Here is a 22,903-nt window from a genome sequence, read left to right on the forward strand (position 1 = left end):
GCTGTTTACCCAGTGAAGAAAGTCACATACTGGTGGAAGGAAACTTGGTGGTTTTTTTTCCTCCTTTTGCTAAGCAACCAGCAGACAAGACGTTAGGTTTTCTGAGTTTCCCAGCGGCAGGGGAAGATTAAAAGAGTTGGAGTCTGACCCTGAGCAAAGCTGGCCTTGGGGGTTCTGCCCTCGACGTCCTTTTTTTGATTTTTATCCGTTTTTGTTTTGATGCTGTTTGTTGCTTATGGAATGCCAGCAGCTCTTACGAAGCAAATTGCATTCATTTCGACAATATCTGCAGTGCGAGGATCTGTGAGGGCAGTGCACTTCTCATGCATAGGGGGCAATAACTGAGGAGGTTGCAAATGCAATCTTGCAGCACTGCGGGTTCAGATTCATTGTGTGCTCTGCCTGCTCGTCCTCTTTACTTTGTGGTGAAAGTTTCTGAGGGAAGGGGAAGGCAGGTTTTTGCCCCCAGTTTTACCTGGTTTAACTCAAGTCAGGGAGGGTAATCTCTCAAAGTATTTATTACCTGCCCCAGGGTGCATGTGGCATGCATGAGACGCCCGCAGGCAAGTTTCCCCAGACTGAGTGGAAGCATCCCTGGGGCAGAGCAGGAGAAGGCTCTGGACTTATCCACAATATTTTTGGATGTCACCGCAGGCCGAATTTAAATGTCATCCTGCCATGGGAGGGGTGAAGAGAGCCTGCTGTAAGGGGAGCAGCAGTTCCTTGCCAGGTCGACTGCATGGAGCCTCTGATACTCCTCCCGCTGAAGGATGCCCGCCCTTTTCAGAACCTGGTGGTGCTGGTGACCATTGACTCGCTACTTCCTGCTCATGTCATCACAGGCCGACTTTAGGTGTCTTAGGGAGTGGATTGGGAGCATGTGTTCCCTTGTAATGTGATTCACTGGGGGGGAATATGTGACTTCTGCTAAGGGGAGGGCTATAGAAAGAAAGTGCTTGATTATTTGGGGTGGTGAATTTTTGTATTATTGTTTGGTTTCTTTTCCTAGCTGATCTCTTCTCTCTCTCTCTCCCCCTCCCTAGTGAGAATATGGTGTGAGTTTTATTATTTATGAATTCTTTGAATTGAATTTGAATTGGTGTGTGTATTTATGAATGTGTGTATTCTAATAAATGAATACAAAAGGTATCGCCACACCTATACCCAATCACACTGTCGATGTAAAATGTGAAAAAAATCTAATTGTATGAGCTTTGAAAAATTATTTAGAAAACAGGACTGCATCAGCAAGCCTTTGACAACGTGCACAATATAACCATATTGAGCCGTCCGGTCTTTTCAATCACTTGCAGCCTGTCATGTAAGCACGTATTCTCCAAAGTGTTCAAAAGCCCAAGAACATTGATTCTTTGGGGTAATTTCGCAATACATGGAATTCAATACATGGAGGACTCTGGTACCTCCAGGTTAAAGCACTTCCAAGCTTTAACCCGTTCTCTCTATCGTATCTTTCATAATTAATACTTGCCTTTATCTTCCTTCCAGCTTGTTTTAAGCTTCCAAGTTCTTGACTCCCGTTGATTGTAACTTTGACTTATTCCTATCTATGGTTATTTATTGTTTACCTGAATTGTTCCTTCAGTTATACCCTATGTTAAATGTAAACCGATCCGATATGGTTATTTACTATGAAGGTCGGTATAAAAAACTGTTAAATAAATAAATAAATAATAACTGTTCTGGAAAAATGTCAGAGAACAACAATCTCTTTCAGTAGTTTCCCGATGTATAGAGTTAAAGTAACTGCTTTAGTAGGATGAATTAATGAGAAATGCAAGACTCCAAACACTCTTATTAAATGCATTCATACGATTGAACATTGTGACAACTTGCTGTTATAGTCAGTGTCAGTGTCTGGAGTGCCGACTCGACAGCGGCCGTGTTTCGCAGCCTGCCGGCTGCTTCTTCAGGAGTCAGGTAATTCTCTTGAAAACAGGACCAGAGTCTCAAGTCATCCTTTGCAGCAAACGCTGTGGCGATACCTTTTGTATTCATTTATTAGTTTCGACAGGGTCGCAATTTTTGCTCTTTGTGTTGTTGCTGTGAATGTTCAAAGCCATTCCTTGATTATATCAGGTTACATTTTAAAAAGTATGCATGTACATTTTCACAGAAAGTTTGTGTTGGCGTTTTAGCAGGTGTAACTTGGGCTGGTAGATTTGGTGAGCAGGGGCAGATTGGCCTATCGGGGGATCGGGCATCCCCCGGTGGGCCGGTCGCTCTAGTCACGTGGTCTGCCGAGCGCGGCCGTGACATAACCGCGCTCGGCAGACCACGTGATATCTCCTGGGCTGGCCTGGGCGGCGAATCCCCGGGCCGGTCGTCATCAGGAATCCCCCCTGTTGGTGAGAGAGTTTTCACATTGGACATGCATAGAAGTCTACTTTGAAAATTGGCATGAAATTGCCTCAGTAATGCCTAAATGCCTGGGCTTGGGTGCAGCCTGGGTGCCATGGAGGAGGTACCTCCCATAACTTAGAGTGCAGGTAGAAAAATGACTTTCAAAAGCTGAAGGTCTGCTCCACCTTTAGTTTTGTTAAATAGGTAAAAAACCTGAACATTAACGGGAAAACGTGTTTCTCTAATTTACTGAAAATGCTGCTGATAGATTAAAAATGCATTCCCTGTAGTACCCCGATCAGTCCAGACTCCTGGGTTTTGCCTCCCTTCCAGCAGATGGAGACAGAGAAAGTTTCACTGACACTGTACATAACCCGGTGTGCCACCTGCAGTGTCTCAGTATTTCTCTGTCTCCAGCATATGGAAGGTGGTGCAAATCCTGCAGTCTGTGGGGAACAAAAAGAAAAGTTAAAAAGATTTTAAAAGTAGGGTTAGGATTACTACTTAGCCCTCCCTGAAGGTCGGTAGTTCCTGGTGGGGCCATCCTTTCAGGTAGAGGAGCGGGAAGGGTTTGGAAACCCCTGGGTCTGTCTGGATCCTTGACCCGCTGAGGCGGGGGGGGGGGGGGGGGGGAGATAACTGGTGGGGCCAGTTCCCGCTCCTCTCTCCTACAGCTGGACAGCTGGAGCCTGCAGCCACAAAAGGGAAGTCTGTTCTATAAAGTTTATTTGCTGTTTGTGGTGCTGGTTGGTTGCTTCGGCCGGTTTCGCGGCATTCCGATTCAGGGATGTCGGGTGCACTTGAGGTTTGGTTTTTTGTGGCGTTGGTGCAGGCAAGGTGATGCGGCGGATGTAAAAAGCGAAGTAATTTCATAACCATGCTGCGCAGCAGGCAGTGCGCGGAGTGTGGGGAGACGCTTGTGCCTTTCTCTTGCCAGCACTTGCTCCCACTGTGTCTCTGGGGGAGAAGGCAGCTCAGGGAGTGCTAGGGGAGCCTCGGACAGGCAGCGATCCTCCACGGGCAGTGGGAGGGGGAGCCAAGCAACCTGAAGTTGTCGTCCCGATTTCGGTGGGAACGGTAGCCATTCTTTCTTCTTTTGCTGCCACGACTGACAGCCTGCAAGGACGCTGCCCTGTCCCCACTGCTGTTGATGGCAGATCGAAGATCCTCAGAGCCCCAGGGGTCCCAGGATCCTCTGCTGGGGGAGGGGGAGGAAGACTTCCTGGAGCAGGATCCAGATGAATCGGAGATAAGGCTTTTTTGGCAAAAAGGGGTGGCTGGAGGTAGTCCTCCCAAGCCATTGGACCTGCAGGAGCCAGTTATAGCCAAGAGGCTGCATTTGGCTTGATCTGGTGGGGAGACCAGAGTTCAGAGAGTGTTGGCTCGTCAGTTGCCTTTGGGGAATGCAGATAATAGCTTGGAGAGCTCGGAGGCTGGTGATCCATCTAGGGTAGAACCTCATTTGGTCAGCACAGACCCTGATGATGCTCGGGATCAAGCATCTTCATTGGAGAGAGATGATCCGAAGATGGTCTACCTTTTTTGCTGGGAGGAATTGTGGCCTTTAATTACCATGTGTTCTTAATGAACTGGGTATTAAAGAGCCCCAGGCTGATTCGGACCACAAGGGAGTGGATCCGGTCATGCAGGGCTTGAGGGGGACCAACAAAAGCGTTCCCTTTCCACAAGTTAGTGAAGGAATTAATGCTTCAGGAGTTGGAGACTCCAGATACAGGTTTGAAGGTTGGCAGAGCCACGGAGAAGCTGTATCCATTGCCGGAAGACACTTTGGGTCTTTTGTGGATGCCAAAGGTGGATGCTTCAGTTTCCGCAGTGATGAAGACGACAATTCTGGTGGCGGGATTGGTGGCGCTTAAGGATATGCAGGATAAGAAGTTGGAGGTACACCTCAAGACAATTTTTGAGGTGTTGACGTTGGGCATTCGCAATTTTATGCTCCGGACCATTTTGCGCTGGATGCAGCAATTACAGTCCAAGAAGTTGTTATCCCTGGAGGACTAACGCAGGCCAAGAGACTGGAAGCCATGGTGGCCTACGGTGTGGATGCTTTGTATGATCTCATACACACTTCCTCTCAATCTATGATGTCTGTGGTCTCCACTAGAAGGCTTCTGTGGTTAAGGAACTGCTCTGTGGATGTTTTGTCCATGTCTCGGCAGGGATTGCTTCCTTTTAAGGGGAAGCTTCTCAGAGCTTGTGAAGCTTCTCAGAGAGACCAAAGGGTACAAGCTGCCAGAAGATAAGCTGAAGGTCGGCAGGGGTTTCTCTTTGGCAAGGGCTTGTTTCTGGTCGAACCAATGCCCCTGGCAGTCTCGTCCTTCGGGCGGAGGTCAGAGACAAAGTGCTGGGGGGCAGCAGTCTTGGAATCGGTTCTTTCAAGGCCGTAGACCAATCAGAAATGGTATCGTTCAGGGAGCCTCCAGTTCCAAGTCCTCCCAGTGAAGCGAGGCTCCTCCATTCCAAGAATCTGATGTCGGTTAACATTTTTTCTCGGAGTGGGTCCTAAGTGTGATAGAACATGGTTATGCTTTAGAATTTGCACATCCATTAAAGGATTTGTTCATAAGGTCCCCTCGCACTTATAAGCAAAAAAGATGTGTGGTTTGAGAAACTGTCAGTCTCCGTTCATTGGAGGCCATCGTCCCAGTGCCAGTTGAGGAGCAGGGAGCAGCAAGGTATTCCATTTATTTTGTGGTCTCAAAGCAGGACGGTGCTTTTCATTCGATTCTGGATTTAAAGAAGGTGAATGTGGCACTCAAGGTACCTCCATTTTCGGATGGAAACCTTGAGGTCTGTGATCGCTGCAGTGCACAAAGGGAAATCTTTGGCTTCTCTAAATTTGACCGAGGCGTGTATCCACATTCCAATTTGACCGAACTATCAAAGGTTTCTCAGATTCATGATCCTCGGAGATCATTTTCAGTTTTGCACACTGCTCTTTGGGTTAGCAACAACACTGAGGACCTTTACAAAGGTGATGGTCGTAGTGGCTGCAGCTCTTCGGTGTTCACCCATATTTGGATGACTGGTTGATTCGCGCAAAGTCAGTCGAGTGGTGGCAGCGCTTACGGTCCATGGGCTGGGTTGTGAGTTTGCACAAGAACCAGCTGATGCCGTCTCAAGTTCTGGAATTTCTGGGAGCGTGTTTCGACACCGGGCTTGGGAGAGTTTTTCTTACTGAGGGACAGATTGGCAAATTGCTAAGCAGGGCAGCTCCCAGGGTCTGTGATTATCTGCAGGTTCTTGGGTCTATGGCTTCCACTTCGGAATTGGATCCTTGGGCATTCACTAATATACGTCCACTTCAGTCAACCTTGCTCTCCAGGTGTGGAATCCAGTATCTGAGCAATTTCATCTACCGCTGCCTCTTAGAGAAAGTGCCATGCTGAGTCTGGATTGGTGACTGTGTTGGGACAATTTGGGCCGTGGGATAGACTTGGAGGTCCCGCGTTAGATGATAGTCACAATCAATGACAGGCTCTCCGGTTGGGGGTGCAGGGGCACTGGTCTCTGGAGGAGACGACATGGTCCATCAACTGTCTAGAGACGAGAGCGGTGCATCTAGCGTTGCAGGCCTTTCCTGCCTCTTTTTTGGGGCAGGCCAGTGAGAGTTTTGACAATGCGACCGGTGGCTTACATCAACCAACAGGGGGGTACCAAGAGTTGGGTGGTTGTGCAGGATGCCCAGGAGTTAGTCCACTGGGCAGAGTGCCATCTGGAGATCCTGGCAGCTTCCCACATAGCGGGGTTGGACAACATGCAGGTGGATTTCCTCAGTCGGCAGCAGTTGGATCCCAGGGAGTGGGAGTTGTTAGAGGAAGCCATGCTCCTGATTCATCGCAGGTGGGGGGAGTCCCTTGCATGGATGCCAAGGCTCTGCGGTTCTTGAGCCAAATGAGGGCGCATGGGGCAGAAGGAGTCGATGTCTTACTCCTGTGGCCTCGGAATTCTCCTGTATGTATTCCTGCTATGGCCGCTGGTGGGCAAGGTCTTGTGAAGAATAGAGATTCATCTGGGGCAAGTAGTTCTGGTGGTGCTGGAATGGCCTCATCAGCCGTGGTTCGCAGATTTAGTCAGTCTCGCAGTGGACGGCCTGCTAAGTCTGGCTCATCTCCCCACCCTGCTGTGCCAAGTTCCCATATTTTTGGATCAGACGGATCACTTCTCTCTCGCCGTTTGGCCTTTGAGAGGAGGCACCTGAGAGAAAAGGGTTATCCAGAGGATGTTGTTACCATTTTGTTACAAGCAAGAAAGAAGTCCACCTCCTTGGCATATGTGCGGGCGTGGAAGGTGCTCGAGGTTTGGTGCAAGGAGCATAGCGAGGATCCGATTCGACATTTTGTCTCTTTTGCTGCAAGGTTTGGGGAAAGGTTTGGCTTTCAACTCTTTAAGGGTCCAGGTGGCTGACTTGGGGTGCCTTAGAGGCCAGATGCACGGGGTGCCTCTGGCTGCGGGGTCTCAAACATTTATGTCCCCCGATGCAGAGAGTATGTCCCCTGTGGCGCCTAAACTTGGCTCTTAAAGCGTTGTGTGGGGCAGTTTGAGCCACTGTGCAGGGCGATTTTGAAGGATCTTACTTTAAAGGTTGTTTTTCTAGTGGCAAGTTGTTTGGCTAGGTGGCTTTCGGAGCTACAAGCTCTTTCATGTAGGGATCCTTTCCTAAAGATTTTGGATTTCCAAAGGTGGTTTTGTCCTTTCATTTGACTCGGTCCGTGGAGAACTAGCCTTTCCAAATCTGGATAGGATGGTTGCTTTGGATAAGGAGTTGAGGAGTCTGGATGTGAAGCAAACACTATTGCGGTATCTGGAGGTCACTAATAGCTTTAGAGTATCCAGTCATCTTTTCATTTTCTTGAGTGGTGCAAAGAAAGGGCAGAAAGCATCGAAAGCCGCCTTAGCGCGGTGATTGAAGGAGGCCATAGTTCTGGCAAACATTTGCGTGGGACGATCGGTGCCTCAGGGTCTGAGTGCTCACTCGACTCGGTCGCAAGTGGCATCCTGGGCTGAATGTCAGTGATTTGGAGAGCGGCCACTTTCTCCAGGCTCCAGATACCATGGGCTTTGGGGAAAGTGCACTTACTTTGAGCGGGACTCTCACAGTCCCACCCGGTTTAGGGCAGCTTTGGTGCATCCCAGGAGTCTGATCTGTGGTACTACAGGAACGAAAATTGGTAGGTAAGAACAGATTTTTTTTTTCTTTTTTCTTCCTTTCGTTAATGTCAAGAAAACAATTTCCAGTTTGATCCGGAAATAGTTTACAGGCTGCTTTTACACGAGACAGGTTCCAGCTCTTTGTGGGACTGTGACCACTTCACAACCAAACCAGATCCCTGCAACCCGGGCCTCCTGTTTCTGACAGCCCTTCCCACATAGCAAACTCTTCTCTGCTTTCTGCAATGTGCTATTTGCTCAGTGGAAGGAGGGGTGAGGAGTGACATTAACAGATCTTTGATTTTATTAAATTTTTTTTATATATTCTGCATCTCCTCCATTCCTTCAGCAGCCAACTCCCCCTTTCCCCCTTCCCTCAGCATCATCTCTCCTCTGCCTGCCCCCTTCCTCATGTTATGCTGGGCACGTGACACAGGCTAGTTTCTTTGGGTGCCCTTCAGTGATAACACCGGTCCGGGCTGCAGCCGTATCTCCCCGGTAAGTCCACATAGCAAAGGCAGATAGGACCGCGACCGGGATGGAACAGCAGGATACAGAGGCCACGCACAACGCAAGCGGCTTTTATTTTGTTGACCGCCAATGATGCACAGGCCCAGCCCCCTCCGACCCAGGCTTTGTGATGTGTGGGTCCTCTCCAGTCATGCACCGGCACAATCCATGCGGCGCCAGCTGTTTTTCTAGCTAACGTAGGCAGGCCAGAAGAATTGTGCTGTGTGGGATGGATGTGGCTCACAGGCTGTAGTTTGAGGATCCCTGCTTTATGCTAGCAAATCTGTGATCTCTTTTCTCCTATATCGTTGGAAGGCCAGGAATTGCAGCGTTCTACTCATGATTGACACAGTCTGACTTTTGAATGATGTGTATCCACAGACATAAATATAGTGTGTAAAATTTAGAGATGTATATTGTTTATACGAATTTCCCTGTATACCTTGGATTTATGTGATTTAAGGGAGATCAGAGTTGAGAAACAGAATGCACGCAGTTTTCCTTGGGGGTGAGCTCAGTTCTGTCTGTCTTGTGCCACGTTTCTGATTATATGCCCAGGTAATCTTTTTGTTTTGGGGTGTTCTTTTAGCAGGGCTTCAGGCAACCACGAAACATTCTGCGTTTCCGGTGCGAATGGAGAACACGGTTCCCATAGTACCACAGGCGCCAGCAGCGCAGCCACTACAGATACAGCCTGGAGTTCTCACTCAGGTAAACCTGTCACCAGCGGGAAGCCAGTTAAGGGACATTTTTGGTTAAATTAAATGGAGCTCCTTTTTTTCTGGAAAATATTTACTTCAGATGTCCATGGTAGGAGTTTTTTTTGTTTTCTAACATTCTATGGGAATGGGCTACTGTAGTAGGTGTCCTGGGTTTGATTTCCCAGGTTCCCGTTTGCCTGATGGTCTGGGAAGGTCACTGAAGTTGAGAGCGGTTCTTGCCTGATCACCCAGTGACTGATGTTTCAACAAACTATGTGCTACTGTGACTTCTAAACTACTAGATTCTCTTTCTGCTGTCCTTTTAAAGGATAAGACAGCACTTTAATCAAGAGCCAGCTATCTCTGATCATTTTGTTAAATGCATTCCAAACTGGTCGCATGATCTGGATGGAAGAGTGGACACAGGAGATGAACCTCTTCCTTTGGTCAGTAATAAGTACAACCAAAACTTAAAAATCCTGCAGAGGAAATTGAGTCATGCTTTTCTTTGTGCTCCTTACTGGAAGATCCGACCAGGTGTTAAAGCAAAGTGCTGCTGGTTTAATGAAGCTCTTTGCACAAGGCACATACTGGCACAGAGTAATGTCCACCTTCGGAGATGTGAGATTCACTCGTCTTCCCATCTGAAGATCAAAAACTCCTGCTGAAGGAACATGGCCAGGAGGTTAACTTGTGTGCTAGGTAGTTCTCTCTAAATTGTAGCGTAAAACACAGTAATTACCACTAGAGCAAAAAAGATTAAGCCAGAAGAGAAATATCTTTTAAGTCAAATCAAACTGTGATTTAAAAGCTTTCTCACATCCCTCCACCTGCCTTGCCTGCATGCTGGCCCATCTTTTCTATACTCTAGTGCAGGAGTGGCCAACTCCTGGTTCTCAGGACAGAAATGGGCCTGGTTTTCAGGATGTCCACAGTGAAAATGCATGAAATAGATTTGCATGCCCTGCTCCATTGTATGCAAATCTATCTTATGCATATTCATTGTGGATATCCTGAAAGAAGGACTAGGGAGCACTTCATGAAGTTAGCATGTGGCACATTTAAAACAAATTGGAGAAAAATCCTTTTCACTCAATGCACAGTTAAGCTCTGGAATTTGTTGCCAGAGGATGTGGTTAGGGCAGTTAGTGTAGCTGGGTTTAAAAAAGGTTTGGATAAGTTCTTGGAGGAGAAGTCCATTACCTGCTATTAATCAAGTTTACTTAGGGAATAGCCACTGCTATTAATTGCATCAGTAGCATGGGATCTTCTTAGTGTTTGGGTACTTGCCAGGTTCTTGTGACCTGGATTGGCCACTGTTGGAAGAAGGATGCTGGGCTTGATGGACCCTCGTTCTTATGTTCTTATAAACCAGGCCTGTTTGTGGCTCTTGAGGACCAAAGTTGGCCACCTCTGCTCTAGTGCTTAGCATTCTGCCCTGTCCATCACCCTAGCACAGTGACCAGCTCTTTACCCCTTCTTACTGTCACCAGAAGAGTTGGGGGTCACAGCACATGCACAGCCTACTGCATGCATGTGCCGGGATGGACTTTGTCCCTTTTATCTTTCCTTGCAAGCCCTTTTCCGTGGCTACTTGCACAAGAGAGCAGTCACATTGAGTACTGAGCAGGCTTCTTGCTTTCCTCCCCCTCCCACGTCTGTGCTAGAGAGCGTGAGCAGCTCCTTTAGGGATCAGCAGTGCTTGACTCACCTCTTCCCCAAGGCGATCCGTCTGAGAAGTGCAGAGGTGCCAGAGGACCCCCTTCAAGAGGAAGATCCCCTCCCCCTCCCCTTTTCTTCTTGGATCCAAAACCCTGAGCACTTTACCACCCCAAGTCCCCTGAAAAGTTCCCTGGCGGGGTGCGGAGGGATTCCAGAGCAGGGTTTGGGATGGGAGTCCAGTGCATCGGACAGTTCTTTATTCATACCTGGAAAGGGGCCCGGGCAGAACAGTCTTACCAAAGGTTTAAATCCCCTTGTACATTTACTAATTCTGTCTGTTTTGGGGTTATGTTGTTTGCCACATTTTTCTGCCTAGACCAGTTTGGTAGCAAATTAGAAGTGTTTGCTTTTTCCTTGCATCTTGTCTATGGTTTTTCCCTTCAGTATAATCCATTTAATTCTAGAACATAGGAACATATGCCAAAATGAAAATGTTATCTCTATGCTCATTGTACTGCACATGGTATGAAGCTCGGGGATAAGTTATCTGAAAAGCGAATTTCCCTGTACGTACCCGGATCAGTCCAGACTCCTGGCTTTTGCCCCCGCCTCTAGCAGATGGAAACAGACGTTTACCAACAAAACTCCGCCTTACCTAGGCTGGTGCCACCTACAGTCTGGCAGTATTCTTCTGTCTCCCGCAGGTGGAGGAGGTGCAAATCCTACAGTCTGTGTTAGGGCCTAGCCTAGTGTTCGGATAGAGTTAGGTTAAAGTTAAAAACAAATTAAAAAATAAATAAATAAAAAGTGTAGGGACAGTCTTTAAGGAGACGGACAGCAGTGTGTTCCTGCAGGTCAGGGTCTCCCACCTCCCAGGGGATTGTGAGGTCCTGAGGGGACCATCCCCCCCTGGTTACAGAGGCCGTTGGTGTTGGGGGTTGAGGACCCATTTGGCAACACACTCAGCTACTGGGGTGACATCGGGGAGCCCGGCTCACTACCCCCTGTAGGTTCAGGACCTGAGGCTGCCGGACAGGTACTTGTAAAAGAAAAACGACATTTTTTATTGGTAGTGCGACTCGACTCCCATGGCCCTTCCAATCACGGGGTGTGTGTGTGTTTTGGCTCCATTTCGCCGTGATTTCGGGGGGCTGGTGGCGGTTTTTCATTTGCTCCCATGCTGCATCAGGCCGCGTGTCAGGCCTGCGGCGCGATCACAGGATAGCCTGTGCGCCTCGTGTGTTTCCAGGGGTGAGGGTGCCTTCACGCCTCCGAAGGGGGTAGTCCTCAGGGTCCAGACCATTATGGGTGCCTTTGGGGAGCTGCCGGCCGCGATTCCTGGTCCATTTCCGAGAAGCGCGGGAACGGGCGCCATTTTAGGTCCCTCGGGGTCGGCGGTCCCAGTTGCGGGCGCCATTTTGACTCCTTTGGTGCCAGTGATTACAGCAGCGCCTGGGGAGCACGACTTCCCCAGAGTTTGTCCCCTCAGTGCGGGGTCCCTGAGAGAGACAGGCCCGCGGACAGTGGCAGGCCTAATGCTGAGGATACTGCTGCAGGGGACATGGATGATACATCATCGGAGTCGTCATTTTCCTCCGATTTTATTCTACTCATGCATAAGGCCTTTAAGGCTCACAAGGTGAGTAAGAAACGGCCTCTCCTCCTGGACTCCCATCCCCGGCCTCTGAAGTGGGCTCAGCCCCCTCAGGATGTGGGTTCCTCGACTGGCCAGCAGCCTAAACCCTTAAGAACCCTGGTGGCTGATCCCGATTCTTCCTCAGATTCGGAGGACCAAGAAGACCGGGAGTTACCTTTTCAGACCCCGAGGGGGGGGGTTAGAGGGAGAGGCCGAGCAGCAGCCTGGCAGTATGAGGGGGACCCATGGAGTGGTGGGGATGATCCGAAGGTGGTCCATCTCTTTCGCAGAGATGAACTGGGACCTCTTATCCCTGCTATTTTGGGGGAGCTGGGAATTCAGCTTCCTCAGGAGGAGTCTCACCTAGGAGCTACAGACCCTGTGGTGTTGGGTCTATGGGGGCCTCCTTCGTCCTTCCCCCTTCCATTTTTCAGCAACGGATTTACTTTTTAAGGAGTGGGACACTCCAGACTTGGGCCTTAAGGTGGCGAAGGCGATGGATAAGCTCTATCCCATACCCGAGGAGGCCTTGGAGCTCTTAAGGGTTCCTAAGGTGGATGCAGCAGTGGCAGCGGTCACAAAGAAGACCACCATTCCGGTCACTGGGGGAACAGCCCTTAAGGACCTGCAGGATCGCAAGCTGGAAATTCATCTTAAAGAAGATTTTTTTAAGTCTCCGCACTGGGAATCCGGGCAGCGATGTGTAGCAATTTTTCGTTGCGAGCAGGTCTGTGTTGGGTGCAGCAGCTCCTTGCTAACGAGTCGTCATCTCAGGAGGAAGCCCTCCAGGCGGGGCGTCTTGAGGCGGTCATTGCCTACAGTGCGGATGCCTTTTACGATTTGCTTCGCACATTGGCCAGGTCCATGGTGTCGGCAGTGTCCACACGACGTCTTTTGTGGTTACACAACTGGGCTGCAGATGTATCTTCCAAGGCTCAACTAGGCTCCCTGCCGTTTAAAGGTAAGCTGCTCTTCGGCAAGGAGCTGGAGAACCTGGTCCAGTCCTTGGGTGAGAATAAGGTACATTCGTCTGCTGGAAGATAAGCCGAAGTTGAGAGGAGCTTTTCCCTCCAGGTCTCGTTTTCACGTAGGTGAGAGGCCCCGGACTTCTCGGGGCTCAGTTTCTTCCTTTTGTCATAACGCCAGCAGGCAGCAGTCCTACACTCTGTCCTTTCGGGGGCGGCGTTTTGGTAGGCCTGGATCTGGCCAGGACGGGCCAGGTGGAAGGACCTCTTAATGATGGGTGGCCGGCTCATTCCTCTGTCCCAGTGGTGGGCGGCAGACTGACTCTGACCTACGAGGAGTGGACCAAAATCACGTTGGATCAGTGGGTCCTTTCTGTGATAAGACACGGTTACGCATTAGATTTTGCATGCATGCCCCACCAGCGGTTCCTGGTCTCTCCCTGCGATCAGGCACCAGAGCGCAGAGCAGTACAAGAGACTCTACAGTGGCTTCTTGACCTCGGAGCCATCGTGCCAGTGCCATTGGTGGAGATTCGAAAGGGCTGGTACTCCATTTATTTCGTGGTACCCAAGAAAGAAGGAACTTTTCGCCCCATTCTAGACCTCTAGCGGGTCAACAGATGCCTGCGGAATCCTTGCTTCCGTATGGAAACACTAAGGTCCGTCATTACATCGGTGCGACTTCCTCAGTTGACATTGTCCAGATCCCAGAGAATGGGAGCTCACGGACAAAGCCTTTCAACTCATCTGTGCCCATTGGGGAACACCCAGCATGGATCTAATAGCGACCCTCAAGAACGCCAAGGCGCCACGCTTCTTTGCCCACCGCAGGGAAACGTGAGCGGAGGGCGTGGACGCCCTGGTTCTCCACTGGCCAGTAGATGTCCTGCTTTGTGTTTCCACCTTGGCCACTCATTGGTCGAACTCTTCGCAGAATAGAATTACTTCCGGTGGAGGTGATTCTAGTAGCTCCCGAGTGGCCGAGCCACCCGTGGTTTGCGGATCTGGGCAATTTGGCCATCAGTCCTCTGAGGTTTCAGGAGCTACCAGACCTGCTCCATCAGGGTCTGGTTTGTTTCAACCAGGTCGAACTCTTTTGTCTAGCGGCATGGCTTTTGAGAGGAAGTGATTGAAGTCCCGGGGTATTCGGATGCTGTGGTAACTACGTCGTTGCGGTCCCGTAAGGTCTCTAAATCTTTATCTTACTTCCAAGTCTGGAAGGTTTTTGATGCTTGGTGTCTCGCTCGGAGTGTTGTGGCTACCCGGGCGGGAGTATCCGACATCTTGAGCTTCCTTCAGGATGGTTTGTCGAAGGGCTTGTCATGGAGTTCTTGCGAGTACAGGTGGCTAAGATTGGTTCTTTACGTAGTAACATACAAGGGGTGGGCCTAGCAGCTCATCCTGATGTCTCTCGTTGTTTTGCGGCGAGTGAAGCATTTGAGACCTCCAGTGAGAGAACAGAGTCTGTCTTGGAATTTAAACTTGGTTCTTAAAGCTTTGTGTGCGGCACCTTTTGAACCCTTGCGTAGAGCAACCTTGAAAGATCTCACGTTGAAGGTGATATTTCTGGTGGCGATTGCCTCTGCGCGCTGGCTGTCGGAGATTCAAGTCTTGTCATGTAGGGAGCCCTTTTTGAGGATTTCGGATTCTGGAGTTTCCCTGCGTACAGTTCCTTCCTTTCTTCCCAAGGTGGTGTCTTCTTTCCATTTAAATCAGTCAGTGGAGCTTCCAGCCTTCTCTGATCTAGAGAGATCTGACCCCTGTTCTAAGAATTTTCGGAAGTTGGATGTTTGTCGAGCTTTACTGAGCTACCTGGAAATTACCAATGGGTTCCGGGTTTCAGATCATCTTTGTGCTCTGGAGTGGACCTCGACTGGGTAATATGGCTTCTAAGGCTACGATAGCTCGCTGGTTGAAAGAGACCATAAATTCTGCTTATTTGTCGAGCGGTCGGTCATTGCCCGTGGGCCTTCAGGCTCACTCCACTCGATCTCAAGCTGCTTCCTGGGCGGAATGTCATAAGGTTTCCCCAGAGGAAATTTGTAGAACGGCTACGTGGAAGTCGCTCCATACATTTGCCAGACATTACCGTTTGGATGTTTAGGCATCAGGGACAGGGGCTTTCGGAGCAGGAGTACTGCAAGCGGGCCTCTCCGGATCCCATCCCAAGTAAGTGAAGCTCTGGTACATCCCAGGAGTCTGGACTGATCCGGGTACATACAAGGAAAGGAAAATTTGTTTCTTACCTGATAATTTTCGTTCCTGTAGTAGCACGGATCAGTCCAGAGTCCTTCCCTATTTTGGGTCTTAACCGAAATTGGAGAGTCCAGGCTATTTTTTCATGAGTTCTTTTTCTCGCAGATCAGTCGAGTTCTTCTGAGTACCTTGGGTACTGGTCCCATTTGGGGGTTTCATGAGCCGGTTTACAATTGTTAGGTTACTGTATGTAGTTAGTTTGGGTTTTTGGAATCCATTCTGCTGTGACATTGCGTAATACTGCCAGACTGTAGGTGGCACCAGCCTAGATAAGGCGGAGCTTTGTTGGTAAACTTCTGTCTCCATCTGCTAGGGGGGGGGGGGGGCGGCAAAACCCAGGAGTCTGGACTGATCCGTGGTACTACAGGAGTGAAAATTAGCAGGTAAGAAACTAATTTTCCTTTCCCCAGTATTAAACTGGAACGCAGTTGGGCGTGCACCTGCGGTTGTGTGTATGTACCACATGCTGACTTTGGGACCCATGGTTCTCTGCTCCAGAGTTACCTAACCTGTGTCCCTGAATGTTTATCGTTTGGGAGCCTCTAGGCAGGGCCATAACTGAGAGTGAGCAAGAGGGGCAGCTGCCCAGAGCGCAAAGCCCCTTGGGGGAGTGGAAAATTGACTGCAGCGCAAGCGCAAGCAGAAGAGTGCACTGTCCTCCTCCCAGAGCGGAGGAGGAGGAGTGGGATCAGGGGAGCGGTGCAGATACTCTTGCTTGCCCTGGGCACTAGTTATGGCTTCGCCTATGGGACTGGAGTAGGGAGCCACTGGGGGGAGGTTTACACGTGCCAAAATACCATAAGAAGCTTCTGTTCTGGATTCCAGCGAGGAGCTGCAGATTGGGGGAAAAATGCAAAGCAGTAAAGCTAAGAAACATTTTTTTACAGACTAATGTTCCTTTCCTCTGAAAACTGTGTTGTGCTACTTCCTGATGACGTGCATAATGTTTTGCTTCCAGGCTTCTCACAGTCCGTGATTGGCTGAACCTGATTTTTTGGAAGGTTTGTTCTCACTCAGGGGAGGAGCAAAAGACCATTTGACTGCAGTCTCTTGTGAGAGCATGCCCACCCGACATTTAATCCCGCAAAAGTGAAATGTATTGGGTGCTCCTGGTAGGGATGGAAGTGTCCCTTAGTGCTGCCCAGGCCCCTTGCCCAGAAGCAGCTTAACCTTCTCCATCCATCCCCGAGCCTGAGCCATGAAAGAGCGTGGAACCCAGCTGCGTTCAGTTTGTTTCACTCACTGCCTAATCTGCGTTTCAGGGAAGCTGCACACCACTAATGGTAGCAACTCTTCATCCACACGTAGCCACCATCACGCCGCAGTATGCGGTCCCATTTACCCTGAACTGCGCAGCCGGGCGGCCCGCGCTACTCGAACAGACTGCTGCAGTACTGGTAATTGTGTACACTAATGAGCTTTCAAACAGTTTGATTTCAGTTTGTTTTGTTCTTGTTTTGTTCCGTTTTTTTTTTTCGTAGATCGTGCGACAAGGTGTAGAAGCATGTGCCGTTTCGTGGCTGTGTTCTTGCTACATCCTTTAAGCAGCTCATTCTTAATGTCTCATTGGGGTTTTTGTGGTTTTTTCCCCCCCTCCCCCCCCCTGACACTGGCTGAAGCGCTATCCTGACTCTCTCTCTCTCTATTGTGGCTTGTAAGATAAAGGATCCCGGTGCTCCGATGCTCCTGTTTTCGGCAGAAGTACTTTGCAGGCCCTGGTACTACTGTTCTTTGCTTTCTCTTGTATCTTCGCTCCTTAATTGCTGAAGAAAGGAATCTGCCTTTAGCTTGGGTCTGCTTCCTGGATGGCCAAAATGCAAATCAGTGTTTTTATTCTCTAGTTGCTGTTAAAAGCTTCTTTGCATGTAAAAGTCTGTTCATGATGCTGACTCCCTTATTAACTTTTATCAGTAACACTTTTTAAATTCAGTGCTTTAGCAATCGAGATATTTTAACCCTTAATGGAGAATGACCTTCGTCTCTTCAGCCTTTTAGCTTGCCTTATAACCACTTGTCAGGGTGCCTTGTCCTGTTGAAGGAGCTGCTTTCCCACAGAAACCTCCTGTTTTTCCTCACATTGCATTTCTCAGATAAAACTAAAGGTGAGCTCAGAGTTAGGACTTCTAAGCCTTCCAGGGTTGAGACTTATTCAGCAGTGGCACTCCTCCCCCCCCATTCTGCGCCTGTGGAAATGATCCTTATTGCATAAGGCCTACAATATTTTTCATGGAGGGGGAAGAGCCGAGGCGGTTGGAATGTGACTTATGGCCGTGGGAGAGCTTTGGCCAGAACTAAGATCAGTTGTCCCCTTAAAACTAAAATGTTTAAATCAATTGATGCATTTTTTTCCATTCTGTCATGTTTTAATGTGCAATAATCATGAAATATTACCTATTTAATATAGTATGGGCTTTGTGTGTCGAGGGCTGTAATTAAACTGGACATCTCTTAATGGGGAGTGGGTATCCCCAGTGCTCCCAGTCCCCTGGTACACGTTGTCACATGACAGTAGTGCTGGGCACAGTGGGACAGCAACTGGAGCACAGCTCTAATACAAATAAGAATATCTTTGACTGATTATTAGCAGTCGATAGGTGAGGGCCCTTGAGAGAGGATCCTGCAGTGTTACTGTCCTTAATAAGGAGGTAACAACATAAAGCTATAAGTGGAGCCTCCAATCCTGGCCTACATAATGATGCATTAGACATGTCATTGCCTTGGAGGTTTAAGAGCCAGCTGCGTTGGTTGAATACGCTGTATTCTTGAATTTCTGTTTTAGTGCACTGACATTTTTTCCCCCAACATATTTATTTGGTGATCCATCGCTGTGTGAAAGCGACAGTTGAGCCTAGCTGCCATATAACTTCCAGGTCCTGTGTTCTGTTTACTTAACTCTTGACAGAAATTCGTTTTTTTTTGGGGGGGGGGGGGGGGGGGGGGGGGGGGGGGGGGGGCTTGTGACGTGGATATCACGGTGCATAGTAATGAAGGCAGAAAAATCGCAAATGGTCCATCCGATCTTCCCAGCAGGTTTCTTATAGTAGAAGCTGCCACTCCGTGCGAGTTAGCCCCAGTGGTTTTCTGTAGGATCCCTGATGGGAGTGCCTACCCCTTCCATAAATAAAGTTTTGGAAGCAACCACTCATGCTCTGCATTCAGAAATGACTCAGTTTAAGAGTTTTCATGTCCTCACCCTCAGCGAGCACCCACAGTCAACTGAGAACACTTCCAAAACCCTGAAAAAGTGAAACCAAAAAAAGTGCAATCAGTGCTCATCCCTCGTCACAGTCAGAGGGATCACTCTGTCAGAGACCAGTTACTAAGTGGTAGAACTGGAATCTGGAGCTCCAGATATCTTCTCTCCTTAGCCAATGTTGGTAGAGGGATGGATAATCGTTTCACATTGTGTGCGATCTATGGACATGGTAGCCTTTGATGTAAAACAGGCACACAAAGGCACCTATGAAGTTTATACAAAGTGACTTAACACCCAAGCTCCCAAAATGTTCCTAATAAATTGTACAAAGCCCTTGGATTATCTCTAGCTCCAGTATTATCAGTCTGTAAGAGACTGGCTTAAAATGCATTTGCTCCTATCTGGCCTAGACTGTTTCATTCAATTCAGCTTTTAGTATGAATCCAGATTCCATGCTGTCTACTAATTTTTTTAAGGACCTCTAAATAAGGATTTTTACATTCGATTTCAGGTTCTTTTTCCCTATCCCATTGTCTTCAGAAGCCTTCTTTTTTTTTTTTGCTCGGAAGGAAACATCCACCTTGACCCCACCAAGAGAGGTCCACGTGCCACTCGCTGGCTTTTTGTTCTTTGGTGGCGAAACACTGTTCCCGTGCCAAGTGGAGCAGCCACTCCCAGAAAGCCCTCAGTCACGTTCTCGCCTCTCTCCCCGAAAAGAAACCAAAGCATATAGGTTCATGTTTGAAGATCTGACTTGGGGCTCACCTTAAGTTTCAGAGTTGGCGGTGCTGGCAGGCCCGCTCGCTCCCCTTTTGCTGCTTTTTGCGTATGTTTGCCTTGGAGCCATTGCTGAGCTTTTGCATATTTTTTTTTTTTTTTGTCTCTCCTCTGTCACAACAGTTGGTCGCTTGGAACGCCAGGTTTTCGCAGCCAGCGGGGAACGTGGGCTCTTGCTGTGTATTAAACTATATGCTTTGTCTTGTGCAGGTGTTGGCTTTTGGAAAGACGCATGGTGTGACTCTTTAACTTCTTTATTTTTTTTTTATTTTACCTCTTTTATTATTTAATACTGCTTATGTCAGCAGAGGGTGTTGAAGGCTTCTTGTCCGGGACCAGTATGTGTAATCGGTGGATCGTTAACTTGCAGAAATAATCCGGCTTGCATACACATGTGCAGTGTGGCTCCTCCGATGTCCACCAGTGCACCGGACGCTTAAGGTCAATTGTATTGTACTGAAGAATCTCTCTGTATGGAGGAGATTTGATCCAAAATGGGCAGGTCTGCTTGTTTACCAGCAGCCATTCCCTGAAAGCGCACATCATTTATTTAGACACTGGACAATAGCACAACTGCCTTAGATGCCCCTCAGTGATCTCGCAATACATTTTTGCAGTATTCAAAGTGGAGCCTGTGAATATACAATTCAGGGATTTCCTGTTTTGATCACTTAGAGGATGTTTTCTGTGTGTTTCTGGACAGGATTTTGATTTGATCAAATTGTATATTTTACATACTAGAGAAAAGATGCAGTTTCAGCCTCTACAAGGTACCCAGAATAAGTATCTTACGTTGCTCTCTTCTCCCTGCTTTTGCTGTCTCTGTATTAATATTTTCAGTTGCATGTTTCCTTAAGACAGTTTGGAGCCAAGAAAACAACCAGGGTGACTTTTTTTGAAGGAGGAACTATGTTGAGTGTCAGGAGGAGGATTCCAAAGAGGCTGACCTTCAAGGCAGCAATTTTTTGTTTTCACTTTTTCAAAACTGTAGAATTATGGATTCTTCAGAAAATGTGAAGAATGAAAGGCTTTGGAACAGTTGAGGAAAAGCCTCAACTGGGCCCCCTAAGAGAGCATCTAAGATAATTCGGGGGAATGGGGGAGGTAAAAACCCTTCTTCCAGTATTTGGCCAGGTTCTCGAAGGTCATTTTTCAGTCTAAAATCCGCTCTGCCCTGGCTACCTTTGCTCATGCTTCCAAAATCATCTGTCGGTTTTTTATCTCTGCAAGTTAACGCTCTGCAAATGTTTTTGAATCAACTTTTGTTGTTCCTTGATGCAATTTAGTGTAAAGCCGGTTTTGTTTCCCTTCCCCTCCCTCAGCAGGCATGGCCTGGGGCGGCGCAGCAGATCTTACTGCCCTCCACCTGGCAGCAGCTCCCTGGGGTGGCACTGCACAACTCTGTCCAGCCCACAGCAGTGATGCCTGAGACCATCGGAAGTAACCAGCAGCTCGCGGACTGGAGGTGAGGAGCTCTCACTTCTGCTCTTTATATACGGAAGAAAGGGTCCATTAACTGACCGTTATTAATGCAACCAATCCTAGCCCCCTTTTCTGAGTTATGTCTTGAGGGGGACAGACCTCATGATTAGAGCAATGTGCTGGAAACCCACGGTTCAAATCCCACTTCTCCCACTGGCACTTCTTGTGATGTAGGGCGAGTCTCTTTTATCATGTTGCTTCAGGTACCCACTTAGGTTGTAAACCATTTTTGGCAGGGATTCGCTGTACCTGAATTACTAATAATGCTTTACGCCATCTTGAGCAGTATTTGGAAAGAAGGGCTGAAAATCTAAATTATCATTATCCATCGTTACACTTCATTGTTTATCATCAATTTATTGAATTTAATAAATCGCTTTTCTTACATAAATCAAAGCGATGTACATTAAAAGATTAAAAAAAAAAAAATGATTCAGTAATAAAACATAAAAATTAAAACAGTAATTTACAATAGTAAAAATCAGTATAAGAGTAATCAAATCATCAATCAGGTAAGGCCTGACAGAATAAAAGAAATGTAAGTGACTTTCTGAATTTAAAATACTCCCTTTCAAGGAGGACATAAACAGGCTGAAGGAATACAGTGCGCTCAGCTGAGCATACTGGTTAACCCATGGTTGGATGCACGTTTTGGACATGCATCCACAACCCCTTATGCTATGAGCAATTAGCGCTCATCACTTGTAAATTTATGTTGATGAGGCTATTAGCTATTCTCCCCCGATGCAAAAAAAAAAATGTACACCTGACATACCCATTTTTATTCTCAGAAATTAATGCCTGCCCAGAGCAGGCGTTAATTTCTGAGCAGTCCAAAAAGTGTACAGAAGTGCCTAAATTACTGCTTTTCTGTACTTCTTCTGACTTAATATCATGGCAATATTAAGTCAGAGGAACAAAAAGGAGGAGATCATTTAAAAAAAAATTTTTCTTTTAAAGTATGCCAGCGATCAGGTTAGGAAAAGGGACACTTAAAATTGAGCATCCATTTTCCTAACCGGCTGACAGCCACCTCTCCTGGGGCCCCCTGCCAAGTAGGGACGCACTATTTCTCTAGCGCCTCCTTTTTACCATGACACCCGATTTAAATATTAAATCTGGTGCCGTCTTCTCTCCCAATGCCGCGTTTTCCCTGTGCCGATATTGCCCGTAAGTGGTAAGGAGTTCCAAAAGTTAGGGGCAAGAACGACAAAAGCCATTTCTGGAATACACTTATAAACGATCTCTCTTAAAGAAGGAACTCGGGCCAGATCCTGCTGAGAAGAGCTGAGGGAGTGACCTGGGCCATAAAATACTAAAAGATTAGATAAAAAGATTTAAAGGCTAAACACCCAATTTTGAATTGAAAACGAAAGGAAATTGGGAGCCAGTGGAGAACCCGCAGTAAAGGAGTGACATTATCGAGCTTCCATTTTCCAAAAATCAGTTTAGCGGTGGTGTTTTTGCACAAGTTGTAATCGTTGGTTAGAAAATTATCACAAAAGATGTAAAAAAAACTTCAGTAATCTAAAAGATTAAGAACCAATGCATGCAGTAAAGATCTCGTCAGCCTTGTTTAAAAAAAAAAAAAAAAGTCTAACTCGCCAGATAAGTCATAAAAAGAAATAAGCTTTTTGAATCAATTTAGAAATTTTGGGGTTCAAAATTAAGTTTGGAATCAAAATTCCTAAAGATGAGACTAACATTGTAGGGGCTGTAAGGAGAGAAGTGTCAATTTTCCTAGAAAACCAAATGGCTTCTGATTTATCAGGATTGACTTTTAATCCGGCTGCAGAAACCCATTCTGCTACTTTAGAAAAGCAGTTAAAGAAGCAAAAAAAATCCTGATTATTATATCGAAAGAGGCAGTAATATGTATGTCATCAGCATAGACATAAGAGAAACCTAGACTTTGAATAAAGGTAGCCAGAGGTGCTAAGTAAAGATTAAACGTAGTAGAGCATAGAATTTATTCTTGAGGTACTCCAGATAGAGAGAAATGTGATGCTCCTTTATGGAGGCGAGTAGAGACTCTAAGACCCAGTGTGAACCTATTTACTGAGTTCATTCCTAAGATTGGATTGTTGCAAAGTTTTGAAAGTTCTTTCTACTTAGCTGCTCTTGCTAGGATGAATCTTAAGTAAAACGGGACAGGTCTACGTTAATTGTTCAAAACAATCCCAAG

General features: G+C 47.5%; 1 protein-coding gene across 8 annotated transcripts in view; it reads left to right on the forward strand.

Annotated features, from left to right (window-relative positions):
- Nucleotides 1-22,903, forward strand: part of HIPK1 (homeodomain interacting protein kinase 1) — an 89,572-nt gene that overhangs the window by 38,264 nt on the left and 28,405 nt on the right. For 3 of the 8 annotated variants that reach the window (XM_029574004.1, XM_029573996.1, XM_029573998.1), the window contains exons 9-11: nucleotides 8,633-8,754; nucleotides 16,526-16,660; nucleotides 20,559-20,701. In XM_029574004.1, the coding sequence (XP_029429864.1) occupies nucleotides 8,633-8,754; nucleotides 16,526-16,660; nucleotides 20,559-20,701 (400 nt within the window). The remainder of the gene's footprint in view (nucleotides 1-8,632; nucleotides 8,755-16,525; nucleotides 16,661-20,558; nucleotides 20,702-22,903) is intronic. The other 5 variants (XM_029574000.1, XM_029573999.1, XM_029574003.1 and 2 more) reach the window with 5 other exon arrangements.

This window comes from Rhinatrema bivittatum, chromosome 12 (genome assembly GCF_901001135.1).
Source record: "Rhinatrema bivittatum chromosome 12, aRhiBiv1.1, whole genome shotgun sequence".
In the NCBI taxonomy this organism is placed as follows: Eukaryota; Metazoa; Chordata; class Amphibia; order Gymnophiona; family Rhinatrematidae; genus Rhinatrema; species Rhinatrema bivittatum.